Source organism: Apus apus, chromosome 1, assembly GCF_020740795.1.
Source record: "Apus apus isolate bApuApu2 chromosome 1, bApuApu2.pri.cur, whole genome shotgun sequence".
Lineage (NCBI taxonomy): Eukaryota > Metazoa > Chordata > Aves > Apodiformes > Apodidae > Apus > Apus apus.
Window position 1 is genome coordinate 122,405,800 of NC_067282.1, and position 22,081 is coordinate 122,427,880.

The window sequence follows — 22,081 nt, forward strand, 5'->3', positions numbered from 1 at the left end:
AAAGATCCAAATCCTCACCTTGTCTCAGAACAGCACCATAAATAACAGATGGGCATGTCCCTCCCTTGCTCCTCTTTACCAGCTTCCAGTCACCCATTCAGTCCTGGGGCTTTTCTGTGGCCACTGAGAATGAGCAGATTTCTACTTCCACAGCATCAGAGGAAAAGCTGTCAAAAGGAATAGTTGTGGGAGATTATTTTTGTTTTAATTGGCAGTGTTTAGGAATGAAGAGGATGAACAGAAGACACACAAGAAGCCCAGACAGGCTCCCCAGTCCTGGAGCAGACTGTCACCTGAAAGTGACACATAGACTCTCCTTCTGTCCCAAATAGAAGATAGGCCTGATCCTCCAGAGCAACATGGCACTTAATTCTGAAACATCCCAATTCACAGTCTTCACTCAGTAAGTACCTTGGGCTGGGCAACAGTGAGGATACATCATGCATACACATGTGATCAAGTATGCACAAGTGTACTTTCCAATTAATTCTTCCAGCTCTTCTGGTTCATTTTTGGTCTCTTTAAAAGGATATCCAATATAAGAATGACATTTTGCAATCAAACGTTGAATGCTTTTTTTTTTTTTATTTAAACATATTAAGTTACAAAAGCTTCTGGAACAGAGAAAGGATGCCAAGGAGGAAAGAGCTGAAAAGTCAGATTGCATTTTCTCATTCATTGTGAAAGCAAAACACACTGGCAGCAGCAAGGCGTTTCATAGAAAAGTTTCAGATGGACAGTACAAAGACCTTTCTGTCAATATTATCACTGAAACATCTTGCTGTCACGAAGCATATCTTTTTTTTTTCTGATCACATTTCTTAGGGTTGGCTGATCGGTTTTCACTGGGGGAAACAAGTAATCATTACTTCAGAATGACTGTAATTCTTTACTGTTAATCTCTGCTAATGTAATGCAATCTTCTTCTTGGGAAAATGTCCAAACATCATTTACTTTACCCTAATAAAAATGTCTACAGCCATTGTTAAAAGTTTTATTTGCACAAGTATGTTCCTAATCTATGTTAATTTCATGCAATATATCTCTAGTTTTTGGAATAAATACTGAGAATCACTTGAGAAAAATCCTTGGGATGCAAAATCAAAACAAACTTCATCTTTTTCTTTAAGGGCAAAGTTCCACCACCTTTATTTACACAAGTAGCATCCTGCTCTGTATGCTACTTCACTGCAAGCTAGAGGCTCAAACAGTGAAAATCAGCACAGCCCCGTTAGGATTTACTGCATTGGATTCACTTCTAATGAAAACCGGGCTGAGCAGTTTCATCTGTGGATTGATGCGCTACCTATAACCAGGAAAGGTGCTCAAACATAGCCCTGCACTTAGGAATTTGGCACATTTACAACTGACATGACTCAGTAACCTACCAGATGATGATAGTGGAGCTCTTCTGTAAAATCCAGGTTAAGCCTACATTTGTATGACTGTACATCTGAAGTATAAAAACCACGATATGTAGTACACTCCAACAGTTAAAAAATAGAACTTATTTTATTTGTAAACTATCCACACAACATACTCAGCAGCAAAGAAGCCATGTTCAATGTCTTCTGATCATCTTTTAGAAAGATCTGTTGCTGTAAGTCTCCAAAACATCTGAGGTTACATGTAGAAACAATCAAGGCAATATTATTTGTACATATTATTAAACATGCAAAAAAACTTCCTGAAGAATATTGCCCAAATGTAGAAAGTCATCTGGATCTCAAATTTTCCTTGGTAGCATCTGCTTTTTGAGTATGGCTCACATGTGGCTTTAGAGTCCTTCAGTTTATTTTGGAGAATTGGCACCTTTAATAACAGGCTCCCTATTCAAATATGTGGCCCAGTAAACTAAGTTAAAAGTTCCAAACAGCACCGGAAAAATTATCCGGGACATTTTGTCAATCTTACTGATGCTGTTGTAAGTCTTTTTGCTTTCAGCAGGCTTTTCTTCTGCAGACTTCACTGGAGCAGGTGCAGTGTTTGAGATGACAGATGGGGCTGAGTCCTTTGGCATATTTGGTGCAGGGGTCATCTTTCCAGTGCTGTAAGTATTAGTTGATTTATTTCCCAGCAACTGACGTTCTTTTTTCTGCAAGGGGAGGAACAAAACATTAGACTGCAGAGACACAAAGTGGAAACATGTTCTTGAGATATTAACCCAAAAATCTTAAGTACTGTAATCAATCATGCTAACAAATGCCTGTTGGCTGTTCTGACTTTGACTCCCAAACAGCTGTTCCTGCTTCAGTTTTATAGCCCTTACTCAGGTGAAACTTTTCCCTGATGCCAGAGAAGTCTGAGAGCAGCTGGCCAGACCCGGATCCCACCTGGTGTGTGCCTTGGCAGCTTCTTTTGTCAGGGTGATGCAGTCCTGCACCTGTAGAGGCTGCTGCCCTGTGGGCAGCTGCCAAGACATGAACCTCACCCTCCTGCCTTCAGCAAGAAGTTTTGTGAAGGGCTTGTTGCCTGCTAGCTTCTCCTCTTTGTATTGCTCCTTCAGGATGCCTGCAGGTATGAGCTCTCTCTAGGAGATAATTTGCTCAGGGTCAGTTGTGTTCCAAAATTTTAATTTCAGCTTGAAACTCAGAAGTTGGTGTTTCACAGAATTTCTCTCTTTTTTATTTGGGATACTGGGGTGCGACCCTGACTCATGGAGCCCAATGTGGGCTTTGTCATTTATTTGGGAGAGTGCATAGGGAGGGCTCTGCAGAGATAGATTTCATAGTACATGTCCACTATTATCAGAAGTTTGATCACTCAAATCCCATGGCACATGCAGTCAGAGCCCTATATCCTTCTGAAAACACTCCACTCCATACAGATGGTGGACACTGACAGTCTGTCTCCGTGAAAAGAAGGTGGCATATTTCCTTGCAAATATTCCTCTCTAGGAAGGCGAAAGTATGTTGTGAGGTAATGAAATATCTTTTTAATGAAGCAGCTAAAAATTGTCCACTCGGTTATTTGAGCTACGCTGAATAATGGCTTTTTATTCTGGGTATTTAAAAAAATGTGAGGTAAGCACCTTGATTTTAGCAGCTTCCAGGGCTTTTTTGCCATCCCACGCCCAACTCCTCTTGGTAAAATAGTTGACTGTTGCAAATTCAATCAATGCAGAAAATACAAAGGCATAGCAGACAGCTATAAACCAGTCCATTGCAGTCGCGTAGGCCACTTTTGGCAAAGAGTTACGGGCACTGATACTTAAGGTGGTCATGGTGAGGACTGTTGTTACTCCTGTAAAGGAGGAAAAAAAAAAAACAAAAAGAAAAGAGGCAAAGATAAGTTTGGTAGTCCTTATGAAATCCCTAACAAGTTATGAGCAGGCCCCAATTCAGCATGATACCTAAGAAGGCCACAGGAAGCCAGTCAGCGTTCGCATATTGTGGTCCAGAAGAGTAAGACACTTTGCTCATCAAACAGAAATACAAGCCTCTGCCCTCAGTTGTTTACTTCTGTGGTATTCTGGTTATCTCAAGATATAGTGTGTAACTAAGTATTTTTCAGAGTAACACAAACCCATAAATCAAAGCCTTACTGGTATTTTACCCCTGCACACCAATGCATGGTGTGTACGGAGTGTCCCTCATGAAGCGGTACACGTAAAATCAGTGAGCAACCCATTTAGCCCTAACTTGCATAATACAATGGGCCTGTGGATTTCATTTTCTGACATGGAGATTTGATGTATGAAATTGTTGGCTGTTACTGATTTTCTGGACAGTAGCTCCTCCTTTCCCATAGAACAGTAAATGAAAGGGCTGCCACTACTGTCATCTGTGGAAGGATGCCCTCAATAGGACAACACTCAACTCTCAGCTACAGCTCTGTAAACCTAGAACAGGTACCAATCAGTCAGCAATGGTACCTGCATTCTCCCCATACAGCTTCCTGAACTGATTTTTCATCAAGGCTGTCAAGTGATTTCAGTAGTTTTGTACAGAAGAATGACTCTTTTAAGAACAGCTGAACAAAGTTTTACATAATAAACTGTTGCCACTCCCTTTGTTTTTCATCTAGTGAAAATTTTGTATTTCATCAACCTTCCCTTAAGACTGTGTTTATTTTCTGCAACCTTCTCATGATAAATTGAGTAATTTAAGAGATCCCAAAGGATTTTTCCATGACAACTTCTGTAGTAAAGATACATTTTCTAAATGCAAAATCATATTAATTTGTTTGATGCTAATAGAGATAATTGTCACTAATTAGCTTCCACATGGTTTTCCCAGATAAACATCTTAAAATCAGAGATAAACAAAATGTCTTGAAGTGAAATCCATTTCAAATGCTTAGCTAGAATATACTCTAAGTATGATAATATGTATGGGTTTTTTTGCCCTAAACCCTCAAGTGTTTTACCTGAGTGGAATGAAAAATCCAAATCACACCACTCTTATTCTTCTGTCTTCTGTCCTTAACCTTCATATAACTGATTCTTGAGTAAGTTCTTTCATAACTTTCCCAACAAAGCCCAGACAGTGTTTTTAAATGAATTTTGAATTTAAACTGGAGAAGAACAAGGGAATATTTAGAACATCTCAAGCGGAAACAAGCATTAGTGCACTGTTATCTTGTTACAGCAAATCACTTCCCTGAGCCAGACTGATCCTTTCTGCATGCTGGGAGAAAGTGGGATACTTACCGAAGACAGTCCTAGCAGGGACAGACTCTCTGTTTAGCCAAAATGACACTTGTGATAAGATTACAGTCATAATGCAAGGAAGGTACGTCTGGATGACAAAATAACCAATTTTTCTTTTCAGATGAAAATGGGCTGTCATAATGGTATATTCACCTACAGAAGAAGAAAAATATATATGTGGGTAAAATAAGGAGATTTACTGATTTAGGGACTTAAGCAGGCCAGCTCCCTCCCCATCCCTTCCCCATTTGAGGATACCATTCAGCCATTCTTAAGTGCATTAAAAATGTCTGGAAAACCAGAACTTGAGACAGAGATGCTGCTAGATCATCCTAGCCTTTTATTCAGTCCCCAAAAGCAGAAGACAATGACTGACTGTTCCTACTGCACTGAAAACCTGCAAACCTTTTATGTGCTTGGGACATCTTGATGTTCACACGCTTAAAAATCTGAGTTACCAGAAGTGCCTCAGACCTGCCTGTTTTTGACTCAGTCCTCCAAACTACCTTATCAGGGTAATGTTTAAGGCCATCTACTCTTAGAAACCTGATTTAGCAGCAGGATTTAACCTCATTAGGGCGACTGTTGACTGGCCGAGCCATCAGTTTCCAAGAATGAGAACAGGCCCAGACACTCCTTCTGCACCACACTTTAGGGACTGCCTGTCCCAGTGTTTGTGAAGCAAGAATTGCAGCTTTGCATGTGGATCCAGGTAAGCTGATCTGTGTATCCAAACTCATCAAATTACTCCTCCAGAAAAAAAAAATAAAATAATCCCTTTAAGTGCATGCAGGTTTCCTAGAATTTGGTACACCTTAGCCCTTGGAAAGATAACCTGTTGCTGGATTGACATTGTGCCATGTCTTTTTCGTTTGTGCAATGAATATTGTATTGCCTGCATGGAGAATGTACTGCAAGCTGCCACAGCAGTGCTAAATTCCATGTCTTTTTTTATATGCCAAATTCACAGCATTGCCTTAATCTGGCTTTTGTCAGGTCCCCTGAATTTCCGTAACAGCCTAAAATGATCCACTCCAAAATTGACAGACCAGCTGTCATCTTCCCTAGTGTCTCATTAAAAACTGAAACTTAACTGGTTCTTTCAGATTGTTCCTGTAAAACCATGTCATTGTTACTGCAGGCTATTTATTGATGGTAACTGCTTCCCAAAGCCAAAATCCTGCTAGCTAAAACCAGAGCTATTTATCTAAGAAAACTAAGATTAAAAATAATAATTTAAGAATAAAAAACAACCCCTTCAAGCCCTCCCAGATCTCCACTCATATTGATATAAAATGAATTTAAAAGCATGCATCATTCAGCTGGGTACTGATGAATCAAAGTAATACCTGTTCCAAAAGATATATTGTCCTCCAAGAATAAAACAAATACAGCTATAATCTCTGCTGCAAGACGTAACTGCTATTCTCTATAAACTCTCCACAAAAGGAAAATAAATAACAGACAGATTCTGCCTTCAGCAAATAGCCCAGTTGAGCTGTGGCCAGCATTGTTAGATTTGGTAGATTATTTCTAAGTCACAATGTGGCTCATTAGCAGAGAACAGATCTACAGTGAAAGGGCTTTTGCAGGTATAGCTACACTGATATGTTATGCTAGAGGAGATCTGTTATTTTGGATTAAGTTTACAGACCTTTTTCGTGCTGAGGATTTTAGACTGGAAGACTGGAATAGCACAGAAATATCATAACCTGACAACCTGCCTCAACCTTTATGACTTTCTTCTGGAGTCTGATTTTCTGGTGAGACAGTTCCCTGAAGAGAGATGTGGAGATGGACAGGGAATGCCATGAAACTGGGGAGGAAATCCCTGTGAAGCAATGTTTAATTCTCTTCCATTTGGTGTAATTTTGAACCAGGGATGCTGAAGCTGCTGTGGTCTCAGAGGGAACCCCACCTGCTCTTTATTTAGGAGCATAAAATATGCCAGAAGTAGGAGGGTCTCTGTGCCTGTAATCTGAATTGCTACTGCACTGAGTTATGTTTGAGTCACAGTTTCCCTGCTCGCTAAGGAGTGACAATGTGCATTATTGATTTTGACAGTATGCTTTTAGAGCTTGGAATAAATAAAAAAAAGATCTACACAGCTTCAGCAGAGCAACAGGATTAACATTTTTTTCCTTTTAAAAATTCAGAAAATGAATGCCTCTATTTTTATGGCACTCCACAGCTGATTTTTACCTTACCATTTTCTTTAACCTGTCCAAGCTCGTTTCCACTGAAATAATGTTATCACCTTGATTTTGCACTTGCTCTTCTTCCAACAGGTGTCTTCTCTGATTTCCTGGGCTGTCCCTTTCAAAGATGCCTATGTTAGGAATGCTTCCTCCAGCAGACTTAGGGCTTAAGAAAACCACACATCTTCATTTTCAATGCACTAGGACCACGGCTTAAAGGAAAGCTAAAAGCTGCATGAGTTTTGTTTATATAGAACAAAATTCTGACTCTGTTGGAGACGCAAAGCTCCCATTTAATTTTGTAAGGCCAGTGTTTATCCTTAGACCATAAGCTTTCTTGAGGAAGAGCTAATTTCTGTTATAGGTTTATGTAGCATTTAAAAAGAGAATCCTGTTCCTGATGGGATCCGCTCATCACTGCACAAACCAATTTTAATAGCAAATCTAGCACTAATGAAAAGCCCTAGAGGTAATGGTTGCACTTCTTCACAGAGCTATGCTACTGTGCTGCTGGTGGTCTTCAGAGTTTTTTAATAGTTTAAAAGCTGCCACAGTATTTTTCTGGCATCTAGATAACCACTTTTGGAGATCACGCTTACACATTTTCCAAAACCCTAGATATGCACTCTTCCATTGCCATTATGCTGGGATTCAGTGAACTATTTTAATGAGGCTGGACCAGCTCCCAGGCTTGTTTGTTTAGTGAGTATACCTGGGCTCAGCTGTATGAATAATTCTTCTGGTAAGACCCTGATGTTTGGTCTGTGACACTGGAGTCCCTGACCACACTGACATCCAGAAGATTTTGGCCCAAGAGAGATGCCTGTGGCCTTTTTATAGTGATTATTGAGAAAGATTTATCTCAAGAGAAAATCAGATTTGTTTGGTGCAAGATGAAGGGTTGAATGCTTCTTTTATTATCTAAACTTTGGGTTTTTCAGAACGCAGGCTCCAGCTGGCAGAAGATAAAAGAGTGGGTTTTTGTTTTGTTTTGTGGCACTGCAGATCCTAAGCTAATGATGAGAGATTCTGGGTATGGGGAACAGAACTGGGCAACCATTTGTGCGAAGCAGCAAGATCCACTTGGACCTAAATCCCTTATCTGATTGCTTTCAGCACTTGCACCACCAGGATGCAACAGATGTTGGGCCTGTTGGAAGCAGTGTGAGCAGTCAAGTATCTTCTCTTTTTGGGGAATGACAATTGGGGATGCTAGCACAAAAAAAAATCCCAAATAGGTGGCACATGTCATAGCTACTTTCTGTGGCATGGCTAAAACATTCCCAGTTTCAAAACTGGTTGCTTAATTAGGAGTGCCAGGATATCTTTTCTGAGAAGACACTTAAACTTAGTGGCTTGCCTACAAAATCAGCAGAATCACAAGGGATTCTGCTATTTGCTTTTTCTTTCTCACGTTCAACAATTTAATAGGACAAAGAAATGCCTTAGACTGTCGTTCCTAAGTAACCCTGATTACTGGTCTCCTACAAGCTTGATGAAGTCCAGAAAATCCATCACTGACTGATGCTTTCCCTGTGCAAAATCGGATTTTTGTATTTTGCTAATCCCCAGTTACAATCTGTGTCCTGCTCTTTGTGATCCACCCTGCAATCAGAATCCAGCCAGCCCAGATGAAACCTGGGACAGTAATATAAAATCTTGACGTTGGAGAACAAGCATTTATTAGCCTAAATCTTAAGATACAGGAGGGGGCTTGTTATTGGGCAGAAACTTTGGGATTTATCTGAAAAGTCCCGTTTCCTTGAGCTGAGAAGTACAAGGAGCTTTCACAGGCAAAGCTGCAAATTGGAAGTAGCCTGGAGCTGACACGCAGGAGCACTCACTGCCTGGGCTGGATGGTTGTCTAGCTCTAAAGAGCAGGACGAGCTTGTAGGAGATGCCCCAGTACATCCTCTGGATCTTTTTCTTGGTAATGATGAAGGTGAGAGGGGAGCTGCCGTTCATTGCAGAAAACAACGCGGCTATGATGGTAAACTGGTAAGGAAAAAGGTTTCTTTGCTCTTTAATGGGAGATAGTATACCCATCCTTTTCCTGCAGCAGCGAGTGCTCTGACTCTGTCTCTTTGCTTCCCTTGACTTTAGATATCTTTGCTTTAGCAACAGCTTTGTGTCTACTGAAATGGGCAAGGGAGGGGGTGAAGCTCTACAGGACGGAGGTGGTGGTTGTGTTTAGTTGCTCCCCAAGACAAGCTTTCCCTCACTTTTGTCTCCTGTTTGGAGAGCAAACAGCAAGCCCATCTGCCCCCTCTATTTGCCATGTTTGGACTGTTTGTGCAGAAAGCTTTATGTGCCTTCTTGTTTCAGACCAAGGGACTTGGTGTGCCTGTGTACGTGTACCTGTTTTCACACCTCCTACATTTCCTGCCAACACTTAGTAGGCTCCTAGCTCAATCTATACCTTGATCTCTACCATCCTGTCTCAGGCTCAGAGCCTGACATTTTTTGCCAGGGACACAGTCCACCCCCAGAAGACTCTGTTGTCCTTTGCCAGCAGGAATTGCTCCCAGCTGTATTGCTGCAGGCTGCAGGTTGCCTCCTTCCCTCTCCCCAAAGCCCACGCCACCAGCGGCAGTGGAAGTCCCCCTTCCCCTCAGGGCAGACTGTTTTGTCTCCAAGCTGAGGGGCCCTCCCACTGGATGCCACTAATGCTTCCCAGATGAGTGCATTGTGTAACCTGGTTAAGTCCCCGTCCTGCTGAGGCCACGCACGTGACCTCTGTCCCAGCCTGGACACCCCACAACCCCCCCACGGGAGCAGCACCACCAATGCGTGCCCAGGGCTGCCCTTGCGTGGCAGCCTTAAGAAGCAGCAGGACACAGCTCACGTGGGTGCCTGGACTGGGATTAGAGCTTCTTTGCCTCCCTAATGCTGCCACATCTGCCGCCTCCGCGCGCAGGCCCGGGAGGAAATGGGAATCCTCCAGGTTTGCACCTCCTCTCTGGCTGCCTGGTGCCCCAGACACGCTGCAGAGCCATGCCACAGTCCCCACCTGCCCTGTGCTCCCTGCACCCCCAATCCCACCCCCATCCCGCCCCCCCATGCAGTTTAATCAAGCAAATCATTTTAAAGCGATGATTGAAAAGGATCAAATGCGTGGGTGGCATTTGCCTCCTGCGGTGGTCCCTCCCACAGGGAAATAAGCCAGCAGCGGCAGCGCTGGCAGCCTCAGCAAAGGCAGCTGCCAAGAAGCTGTGTGTGTGCAGCTCCTCCAGTGCTCCCATTTGATAGCAGGGGCTTGGCTACATCTTCAGGAACAGCCTTGTGATGTACCAAAGAGCCAGCGTATAACCCTCTCTGTTTCAATGCCTCTGCTGAGGAGCTGGGAACCTGCACAGGATCTCCCTAGCACCCCACATCCCATAGATGCTTCCCTAGCCTCCCGGCAAAATAACTGGGGCCTGTGGATCTCCCAGCTACTAGCAATCATGGAATGGAAATATTCTCCCCACCTGTACTGGTACTGATGTTTTCAGTCCCCACAGTTTGTCCCATCAAATGGTACTGGTTAAGTCGTGAACCGTCTTCGGCCACCACCACAGATGTTGTTGTGCTGTTAGTCCATACATAGATCACTTCAGAATTGGGGTAAGCATCTGTTGACAAGGAGGAAAAAAGAAAGCGATGAGTAAAAACCACTGTGTAATATTCTAATGGATCCTTAAGTGATAAATGGTGGGAAGAGGGAAGAATGGAGGAGTGAGAGTGAATGGAGAAAAACAAATAAAGATGATATAATCATGTTCCCATATGCCCAGCTAAAAAAAAAATATTAGGTTGGAGCTTTCTAATATAACAGATGTGTGGGATGCTTTGTCAAAGGCTGGAACAGTGGAGGTATAAATATAATCCATCACAATCGCTCAGTTTAGGAAAGAGCAGCTCAGACCTACACTCCCCTAGCTGGCAGCTCCTAAAACCCCAGCAAGCTGCAAAAGGCATTTTGCTCATGTCCCTCTTCCAAAGGAACTGGGCACCTTAAGTGCCTGGACAATATGGACCCTCTGTGCCTCATCCTGTTTCCAGGATAAAATACTAAGTGACACCTTGTGCAAGTGTGGGATCTGGTGTGTGTGCACTGACTTTGGGATATATACACATGGATAAGGGGGTAGGTCTTGCCTGCAGGTGAGGGCTGTAGATAAAAGAAGGTAGGATGCATCTGCCTGTGCCTGTCATGCTGAGGAGCAGAGACTGGATTCAGGGGCAAGACTGCATAAAGGAGAGCAGTGAGGAGGAGGGGAGTTGCACCTACCAGAGCAAACAGGTGGTGGTGTGGAAACACCTGCACACCTTGAGATATTAATGTGATAAGATTTCTCACATTAATTTGGAAGTCCTCAGAAACAAAAGTGGTGGCAGTACTGCCAGCTCATTCCTTCCTCTCTAATGTTGCTGTTATTTTCAAAGCCCTAGCACCTGGAATAATTATGCTATTGAAAGGGAATCTCAGTTTTCTTGTAGGAAGACAGTCAATGCTGGTTTCATTTTTTAAGCCTTCTATGCAGACAGTCTCAAAAAATCCAGGAGCCAGCTATATATTTGTTTTATTTAAGTAGCCGTCACACCTTTTAGAATGGCTTGATGATTTTAAGTTTTCAGGTAACATTACTGCAGGCATGCTACAGTAGGCTTCTCTGGGAAGCAGGCAAGGCTTACTCTCCAAATAGGAGGTGAAAAGCAGGTAGATGTCAAACCGGTCTCAAGTCAAATACTAGTATCTCACCTTCTGCACTCTGTAACTGGTAAATCAGGGTGCAAATGTTTCCTTCTGGAAAAAGCTCACATCCTAGTTCAATGCAGTCTGTGCAGGATGCAACACATGGGGCTTTCTGGATAAGGACTTGAGAGTCAAGGGCAAGAGGTTAGCTTTAAGGATTGTATGTACTGGCTCCATCAGCCAGTGAGTTTTGCTTGCTAGAACTAGTAAACTCTCTTGGAAAGCTGCAGCTCCATGGAGGACTTAAAAAATGTCACAGACAACAGGTCAGTGTGAGCTTCTGAGGCACTGCAATGGCAAGAAGTATGCTAAGGCAGTCCCTGGATCCAGCCAGCAACGACAAGAAGAAAATGGGAAGTGATCCTGATTCAGGTTAAGAGCCTATGTGAGTATCACAATGAGCTAAAGATCCCTTGCATGCTGGAGCAGGTAGCAGGGAAGAAAGTAGCACCTTGTTCGTAGTGTTGTTAATCTTCCCATGGCATCTATGGGAAGTGCTGCCAGAGGCAGGACACTAGGCTAGATACATCTCTGGTCTGACTGTTTATGGCTATTCACACATTGTTGTCCACACCTCAGAACAGATACAGAAATAATGGGGGCAGAGAAGGAGAGAGAGTTTAAAAGAGGGTCACAAGTATCTCCAGGGACTGGAAAACAAGCAATGATTTGAAGCTGAAGGAGCTCAGCTGACAAGAAGCTGAGACATGACTCAAGTGCTGAGTATAGATACTTGCACGCAGACATCTAAAACAAGGGGGAATTTCTTGTACTACTACCAAAAGGAAAAGAAAAAATCAGTGCCTGAAAGATGGTTTCAGGCAGACTCAGATGAAGAACGGAACACAATTTCATAACTAGGAAGGAGGGGAGTAATTAAACAGCGGATAACTTTTGCACAAAAAAAAAACCTATGGGCTACTGTCACTAGAAGGATAATGATGGAACACAATCTTTTTTGTCACGCATTTGACAGCTGTTGCTGCTGTATACAGGGCTGGAGCTGATCCACGGTTTGGAAGTTGGGGATCTACAGATCCTCCATCCCTTGTTATCCATACAACCATGCAGGGCTGCCCACATGCCTTCCATGTGCTTGTATTTGTAGCTGCTTGGTAAAATTACTGTAATTACATCTCATGATTAGCTTTGAAAGGCTAAGAAGGAATGTCTTCCCTATTTCAAAATATTTGCATCACAAAAGGTGATGGAATTTCATCTTCCCTTTAGAGCTGAGATACTTCCTCATCTCAGAGATGATTAAAAGTTCACATCGTGCTGTAAATAATTCCAAAGCCAGATCTGGAGAAGGCAAGGAGGAGGAGGAGGTGGGACCCATTAAAAAAGTGCTGTAGAAAAGCCCTTCTTTTTAAATTCTTGTCTGGTATATGTTGTTCATGTGCTGATATCCCCAGCGAATTTGGGATTTGTGTAGGCAGATTTGATATTGTCAGATAAATTTATTTTTACCTATGTTACCTCCTAGGAAAACAAAAAAGAAAAGCAAAAAAGCAAAAAAAAAAAAAAAGCAAGCATTTGGAGTTCTTGCTGGGATGATCCAGATCCCACCTCAGCAGCTCTCTGTTACTGTAAGGATCCCAGGCTGGGATAATTGGGTTTGTCCTGTTTTCTGCCAACAACACGTAATAATTCAGCCTGACCAGACATTTCCCAGTAAGAGCACTGTAAGTGAATTCTGCTGAAATTGCCATCACAGAGGAACACAGGCCTGTAAGGCTCAAACAAGCATTCAGATGCCTTAGTTCTGTGCTCTGCCTAGCCTTGGGGGTCCTAAAATAAATCAGTGCCTCTGCTTTGAATTGCAGCCTTTACTGGGTACTTCAACACATGCACCAGTAAAGGGTTGGAGGCTCTTACTCTGGACAAACCCAGCACCTCCTCATGTAAAAAATGATCTGTAATTCAGACAGAAGCCAGAAGGCACCAGAACTCCACCCAGCTCTTGCAGGTATGCCCAAGAAATAGCTTGTGAGGCTGCTTTCTTTTAAAACATGGCAGGGAAGGCAGTCTGCCTGTCCCAGGCCAGCTGGTGAGAGGAGCACTCAGGCAGGCAAGAGTAGAGCTCCAGGCCATTCCCTGCTTGGGAGCAGGATTCCAGCCTGCAGGTCCTCTCTCACAGGAAAGTACCTGTTGTGAGGCTACAAGATGGAAAGCTGTGCCAGTGCTTAGCCAGGAGCAGATTATCCATGGGAGAAGGGAGAACAGCCCAGCTAGAAGAGGTTCTTGTTCAGGAACAGGATGGTTATAGCTAGAGTGTTAAGACACAGTGCAGTGACAGATGTGTCCCTGCAGAGCCCACCCAAACCTACGCAGCCTTCAGTGACTTCTTACCCTCCAAAGATGTCTGTCACATTAGGAATAGTATGAATTTACCAGAGTCTAGAGATAATCTATTGGGCAGGATTGCATATATACGGTATGATTCTCATCTACCTTTCATGCAAAGGTAAGACAGCCTGCATTTTTAAAAGTTTAGCACCTCTTTTCCTCACTAAAGGCTCTGAGTGTCTAAGCCTCCTTGAGATGAAGGAGAAGAACTGAGAATTAAAATATGAATGTGAATGTAAAAAGATAAAGACACCCCCCCCCCAGTCCATCCACACCCTTGAGAAACTTACAGCTCTGACAGAAAAAGGCCACCCCATGCACCCTGGTGTTGCAGCTGAAACACCACCTCTTTTCTGGCCATACAGAAAAACCTCCAGGCAGATAAACCTGTGTACTTGTAGCTGGCAGTTGTGTTCCTACCTCAAACCTTCTGCCATGTTTTTCCAGAAACCTCAAACTCCAATTACCCCAAACTTGACTACCAAAAGCTCCAGCTCTGCTGCTGCTACTAACCCATGCAGTGTAATCAGGCACAGTCACATTGAAAGTTGAAAGTGTAGTAGTCTAGAATAAAATTATTTTGCTTTGGGATAGAGCAAGTGCTAATGAAGAGATGGTATTATTCACTGTCATACCAAATTGTGTAAAAACTTTCCTCCACTAAAATTTCCAGTAGGTTACATACCAGCCATGCTCTCTGATGGACTGTGGAAATAAGCTTGTGTTTTTGAGAGTTAGAAGAAAGATTTACTGTTAATAAGGGAATAAGGCCCTCACCACCCCCTCTACCTGGTACACACAGGAGTCTCCCAAAGGGTGACACTAAGGTGTGGTAAAGGCTTGGAGTCAGCAAGCTGGGAGAATGCTGCTGGTGTTGCTGTAAAAGCAAACTCAAATTCAAAGCCACTAAAAATCCAAGTCAGACTGCTTGGTGTTTATTCTACTTTAAGGAAGTGGGCTGCTTCTGTTTTTATGAATCCAAATAATTAAATTGGTGCTCTTTACAATTATTTTGCTGGCTTGCCAAAGAAAGGGGGAAGCCTTGTTAAATGATTCTTTCTCTTCTAAGTCCACTCTTTCAAAAAAGAAAAGAAAATGTAGTAGCTGAGTCAAATGGCTAAAATCACAGAAAGGTATAATGTTATTAAAAGTGAGAAGATGACAAGCATTTCTTTCTAGTGGACATTTGATAAATGGCTGTAGGCTTATCAGTGACCAGAAGGATGAAATAGGCAATTTCTTCTCATATCTGCTTATTGATGAGCAGATCCATTTTTCTGCATTCTAACATCCAACACACACCACACACTATGAAAACGATAAAGATCTCCCTCCCTTGCTCTTCTCCTACCCTCTTCCCACTCTCATATATCTGGCAAGGGAAGCATGGCATGGTCTTTCTTACACCAGTGAACAGAAGGCAGGGAAGCCACCGCAGCCAAAGGGAGAAAACACATCATCACAAAGTCCAACAAAGCAGAGCAGCCAGTTGGAGGATCCCAGCCATTTGCCTTGGCACTAAGGGGTGCCCTGTTTTCCCTCTTTTCTTTTGCAAATGAAGCAGTATGAGCAGCGCAGCATTCTCCCGTATGTCCAACAAGAAGCCCACAAGCAGGGAGCCTTCTCCTGCCACTGCCCCCAACACAAGGCAGCATGTTTCTTGACTCCTTTCATCAAATAAATCCAAATGTGGATGTCTGACTCCAAACCTTGGGTTCATGAGACCCAGATGTACTTCCAGAACTGATTTTTTTTAAGCTATAACCCATGTGAAAAAATGAACACTGATGTCTGCCGGTAAGTTTTCATACCTGCATGACAGGGCATCAAGTCACTTAGGAAAAAAAAAATCGATCTCCAAAACACCCCCCAAACCCTTTGACAGACCTCACAGAAAGCCCTAAAGAGAGTGCCTGCATAATTAAGTGAAGGCAACCTGTGAAAGATGGGATCTGTGTGTATGGGTGCCCACCCAATGCTTGAGTTGCATTTCACAATCAAACAAATCATTTATCCACAATCCATGGCTGGAGCTTTTCTTTCAGCATGATGCTAGTCAGGGGCTGAATTAACTTAGGGAGATACTTTAGAAAGATCACTTTTGGCTTGTTTTCTATTTTATTCATTACACTTGTGCAGTTACAGTCTTAGCCTTTATGATCATGATATTTAGTACATGCCACTGGATCATCAGACTGCCTAATTTTGGGAGTATTGCTAATCCCCATCAAAGCCTGCTGGTTGTGGAAGATATGCATAAATTATCTGCTTTTTGTAGAAGCTTTAATTACAATCTGGATACGCATACAAATATCTATCTTTCAATCTTATCTCTCCATTAATGTATTTGACTCACTTAGAGGCTGTTGGACAACTCCACAGAGATCCAGAATCACAACCCCTCAAAGATTTCTGCAGGCAGTAAACCAATGCTGCTACTAAGCCATCATGTACCAGCTTGAATTCTAAGAGCCAGGCTCGGGTTTTTCTGCTTTGTGCACCAATACCTTCCAACCCCTTAGAAGGCATCTGTCAATGGTCGTGCCTAGGCAACTGAGGCCAGATTTAAGCTCTGTAATTGGAATTTCCCATTAAATGCAGTTGGTAAGAATGAAACAATGTACAAATGAGATCACTCTACAGGATGAACTAGTGGAAAAGAGATCCAGTAAAAGTGTAATTTTAAATATAAATATAACAAGACATGGTACTAAATATGCATGGGTCTAGGGGGAAATAGCTTTTTATAACAGTAAGTTATTAAATGAAAATAGCAATTTAAGTACTAAGAGAAATGTATTCACATATTTAATGATTAAGAGCCTAAAATGAAGACTTTTTGCAATAGTGTGATGAATTCTGCTGTTCTTGGGAGAATATGAGGGTCCTGAAAATTGCTTTTTTGGAACCTGAAATCATTGGAATTAAGACTGATGATTTAAACTGGCATGAATTTACAGTGTATGGTTAAACAGCATGCATGATTTTACATACGTGCCACAGACAAGTGTAACATGTATAAATGCACAGGATTACAAATTTGCATCACACAGAATCACAGAAAGTTTGCTTTGGAAGGCACCTCTGGAAGTCATCCAGTCTCACTCCCTGCTAAAGCAGGTTTTCCAGGACCGTGTCCAGTCAGGTTTTGAGTATCTCCACAGATGGAAACTTCACAACCACTCTAGCCAACCTGTTTCAATGCTCAGTCACCCTCACAGGAAAAACATGTTTTCTCATGTTCAGATGGAATTTAATGTTGTTTCATTTGTGCCCATTGCCTCTCGTCATGTCACTGAGCAGAACTGAGCAGAGCCTGGCTCCTTCTTCTGCACTCCCTCCCATTAGGTGTTCATACAGATGGGTTAGGTCCCCCTCAACCTGCTCTTCTCCAGGCTGAACAGTCCTAGCTCTCTCAGCATCTCCTCATATGAAAGATGCTCCAGTCCTTAAATCATCTTTGTGGTGCTGTGACAGACTTGCTCCACAAAGTCCATATTTTTCTTAGTGGAGACAGTGTGAGTAGAAATGAAATGCTGATAATTAAACAGTTTTGGAATGGCAAAGCATCATCTAGATGGGACAACAGATGACATACAGAGAGGAAAATAATCATTGACTTGAAAAAAATTTTTATATGAAAACTGATGACAAAAGGCAAGAGAACATCACTGGCTTTGAAAAGGGCAGTAAGAAGTTCAGAATTACTAAAATTATAATTTCTGTCCTTCCTGAGGTTACAATAAAAATATAATTTGATAACATAGGTGGTATTTTATATGTTTTCCTCATACATAGTTTTATTTGATCTTGTCACATTTTGCAGATAATAAAATAGGATGTTCTGAAAAATGTGCCAGACAGGTCTTGAGAGACTTCATTACTAAACAACACTAATACACTATACCAATCATTACTAAAAAAAAAATAAAGCCCCAAGTTAGGTCAAAATGACTCTTTCAAAATGCAATGTATAAGTCACCTCAGGAAAAGGTGGGAATAGGAATGTGATAGAGGTGTCTATGGCTTGGAAATGAAGTGGAAGCACAGACTGTACCCATGAGGTGGTGAGACACACAGTACTAAAGATGCCTGTGAGATTCATTTTGAGACATAGTTTTGTAAAAGCCATTTTCTTTGGCTTTTCAAAACAAGCAACAGGTGGAATGTCCTGCTTAATTTTAGAAGTTCCAGCTCGAGGGGGAAAACTCTGAACATGACCTAAGTTAGGGCTCAAAAATATAAACAAAGGAAAATAAAACCCTTATGATTTTGCCCGAAAGCAACTTTGTGATTCTGGAGGTGTGATTCATGATGAGTACAGGTAAGGCTGCTAACTGCTTTGATTCCATAAATTGACTATTTGCAGGATGCTACACTAAATCACAGTCATACCAATGATGAATGTAAAACAAATACTAAGGTACAGTTGTCTTGATACTCCACTCAGACACAGTACCTTCACAGGACACTATTACACAATTCAAGAAGAGCCCTGAGCTAGGAGCTCTGCAGAGTAATTCAGAACGTCCCTCAAAGATGACTGTGGAGATAGCACAGCATTTTGAGCAATGCCCTTTAAAGAGGGATGCATCTTTGCCACCACACAGGCAGTATCACTGGTGACAGTGTCAGCTCTTTCCTGCCCCATCCTGCTCACCCAAGTGGCCATGAGGGAGCAATCAGAGCAGAGCATCTATTCCCCAAGCACTGGGACTGTTGTGACTTGGACTGACTCCTTGCTGTTAAATCTGACATTATAGGCACCTGAACTGAAAACCAGGCATAGCACACCAAATTGAGCTGTGTGTTCTGGGATGGCACATCCTCAGGCTCCACTCAGAAAAAGAGAAATAAAAGTAGCAACGAAAATGTTTTCCCACTGGCAGTCCAGAGCACCTCAAACGGCAATAGACACGCAGGTATAAACAACTAAACTGTGCCACCCATCCTTGCGGGATGCTTGCCATGAGCTGAGTGAAAGGGGTGACTAAACAAGGTCTGCTGCTAACATCCAGGTGCTCCAAGATTAACAGGCAGCATCAGGTCATCCTCCCAATGCTCCTGCTCCCATCTGAGAGCAGGTGTTAGGGAGCAGGTGATACTTCCCTTCATTTACCTCTTACCATTTCATCCTCTCATTGAAGTCTGTGTTTATAACACAGTTTCTTGCTTTATTTTCACATTTAGTGGTAGCTCTCTCAATCTAGAACTAATCTGATAAGTGATTTTACACCACATTTAATGGTGGCAACACAATAGTTTTTCATATGAAACAGGTCAACATCTGGCATTCCAGTCTCTGATTTTTTTTTATTTTTTTTTTTTTTCCCTGTTATGGCCAGTATAAATAAGTAAATTTGGACTTGATGATCTTGAAGGTCTTTTCCAACCTTGATGAAGAGGACTAAAGCAACAGAGCAGTAGGATGTGCTAGGATGACATTTAAAAATAAGGAATATCCTGGGACCTTCCTGACCCAATGTTGGTCTTTGTAGGCCAGATGTAGGGTAATTCCAAATCAGTCTGTGAGTCTGAGCATCCTACTACCATTTAATGAACTTCAAATTTGCAGTCACAATATTAGGCAGCTATATTAACTGCTTCATTAGAAAAACCAGCATGGTCATGAGGAAGATGTTAGAGATTTAATTTACTTTTTGCAAGGCAAACAAAAGTATCCTCCAAAGTGTTCCTGACACCATTACTCACTTTGCATAGCACCTTCCTCTCTAAGCAATGTTGACTGCAGTGGTCCACTCATTTTGCAGGCTGCCACTTAATATCAGCAAGGCTAATGTTAGCAGCTCTCCAGGAGTATCACTGGAGTTTCTTCTGAGAGATATGGAAAGAATTTTAGGACACCCTCCATTTGATCTTGTTGTGGAGTGTGCCTTCACAAAGATGTTTTTTTTGGCCACATCACAGAATGAAACTCTGACCTCACTGTAATCAACAGACGTACTTTCCACCCACTAGAGTGGCACCAGGAACTTACCCATCATAGTCAGCATGTCTGCTGAGCTTACCATACAAAGCATCCTCACTTATAAACCAGTATGACCTGAAATCAGCTAAGAGTGATTTGGACGACTTGCAGAAGGAAATATATACCTTTGTTTCAGTTCAATAATAAAGACACTTAAAAATCTCAGAAGTACTGTTACATTAATAACACTGTGCGAACGTGTAATCAATAGGTATGTAAAGGCAGCAGGCTGAAATATTCTTATTGTTCAAACAAGATTGCAAGCACTAGAACTTATTCCCTACCCCAGAGGTGCAGTCATCTAAAACTCAGAAGCTGGGTGATAGATTCCTGCCATGGGTGGCAGCGCAGCCCCGTATTTCAGAGAAGGGGACTAACCCCACCGAGGCTGTCAGTTCACGCTGCCCTAACTCAGTGATGGATACAATAGGCCTCTCTGAGGTGAGCTGTTGTTGACCAGAGGCACTGTTTCACCTGCTGTGCACCCCAGTATATGCCCCAGTCTTGGGAATCAGCCCCTTCCAGTCACAGAGACCCATGGCCAAAGGTGCACACGGTCCCTGTGCAAAAGTAAAACATCTTAGCTGCAGCCATCAGCTGACCTATTTTAGTGATCTGCTTTAGGAGGAGATTAACCTGAGCCTAAAAATATCTGGAAGAGAGTGAGAGCGATCGGCTCAGCTGTATATATTTACCCTGCAGAAATAAATTTAGGAGGGAGGAATCCCAGCTTTGCTGACAGATTTATGGCTGGGATGCCTTCAGCAAAGCGGCTAGGCTGGCCGTGAGGAGACTTTCAGTGGCTATGATGCAGGAACAGGGGAAAAACAGAAGGCCCTTCAGGCTTTCCTTCTCCCCTCATGTTTCCTTCTGGAAGACAACACAAAGTAACTGTTTCCTTTCAAGAAGCTTGCAGAGCTCGGGCTGCAGCAGCGCTAGATCACAGCTCTGACTAACATCTCTATGTAAAGGGAGGAGGCTAATGCAGGATCTTGCAATGAAGAGGGAGGATTCCCTGGCCCACCAGAGAGTGAGGTGTCATGGAGGAGCTGTCAGGCTGGAAACTGAAATCCAAATTTCAGCAGAGCCTTGCAGCTTTCACCCTCCTCCCCCCTGAAAAACCCCAACAAACCCTAGGCAAGTCGTTTTGTCATTAATGCACTGCAGCAGCACCGGGAGGCTCTAATTGAACCTAGGGACCCATAACAACAGAGGCAATAAAAGCAAGTAATGAACCACTCTATCTTTGCTCAGAAAAGACTGTAATTGCTCTTGCCTTTTTTTTATCCCCACCTGCAAAATGCAGGCAGCAGAGACCTACCAACCTCATACCAGCACCATGAGAATGATTTCAGAGACGTTTATGAAATGCTTACAAGCCATGTAAACAGCCACCTTAGAAAACAATAGCCATTAAAAAACTTGGCTTATAAAGCAGTGGAGCAGTATTCACCCATTTGTCCCATTTATAAATAATATCCCATGTGCCAGTGGCACAAACCCATGATTAATGGTTGGCAACCATGAGCCCTCACTGTGCCTTTTGGGGCACTATGGGCACTGCAATGTATTTGCAGGTTTGCACCTAGGGGTCATTTGAAAGCTTAAACACATTAAAAACAGAGTCTTTGCGTGTTGCTTTCTACTGCTGGCAACTCCAACTGCATCACTGTTTTCCTGTAATCAGGCAGTTGCACAGCCTTTAATTTTAGGCTGAAATCTCCAGAGTGGGATACCCGTGAAGATGTTTGTACCATCAGCAAAGCGTCTGGGTCTCCACACTGCTCTGCCACAACTACATCTACATCTCTTTCAGGCAAGAAAAAAAAAAACACCCACCACTGAGTATCTCCAATTCATTCCCCTTCCTGAACTTTTCTTTCCTTGAGCTTGAAAATGGCACAGGATGAGCTTCCCCAAAAAAAAGCCTGATGCACGTGGGCCACCTCCCAGTGAGAAGGATGCTCTCTGGCTAGGCCGCTCGCTACCTTCCTACAGCAGCTGCTCGAGGGGCTCCCAGCAGCTTCTGCAAAAGCTGCCACCAGTGCCCTCATGATACAAAAAAAGTGTTTCATTAAAGGCATTCCTGCCTTCTCAATGGCTGCTCCAGGCTGGTAGGGAGCCAACCCCTTTCCTGCTGCATGTCAGGCAGGGTT

The 22,081-nt window shown here is 42.7% G+C and overlaps 1 protein-coding gene across 4 annotated transcripts in view; it reads right to left on the reverse strand.

Annotated features, from left to right (window-relative positions):
* Window positions 1-564: 564 nt before the first annotated feature.
* The window catches only part of GABRA5 (gamma-aminobutyric acid type A receptor subunit alpha5), a 57,568-nt gene continuing 36,051 nt past the window's right edge, over window positions 565-22,081 (reverse strand). For all 4 annotated transcript variants that reach the window (XM_051608624.1, XM_051608620.1, XM_051608621.1 and 1 more), the window contains exons 7-10: window positions 10,320-10,463; window positions 4,652-4,804; window positions 3,032-3,243; window positions 565-2,095 (exon numbers count right to left, since the gene is read on the reverse strand). In XM_051608624.1, the coding sequence (XP_051464584.1) occupies window positions 1,793-2,095; window positions 3,032-3,243; window positions 4,652-4,804; window positions 10,320-10,463 (812 nt within the window). In that variant the 3' untranslated portion in view covers window positions 565-1,792. The remainder of the gene's footprint in view (window positions 2,096-3,031; window positions 3,244-4,651; window positions 4,805-10,319; window positions 10,464-22,081) is intronic.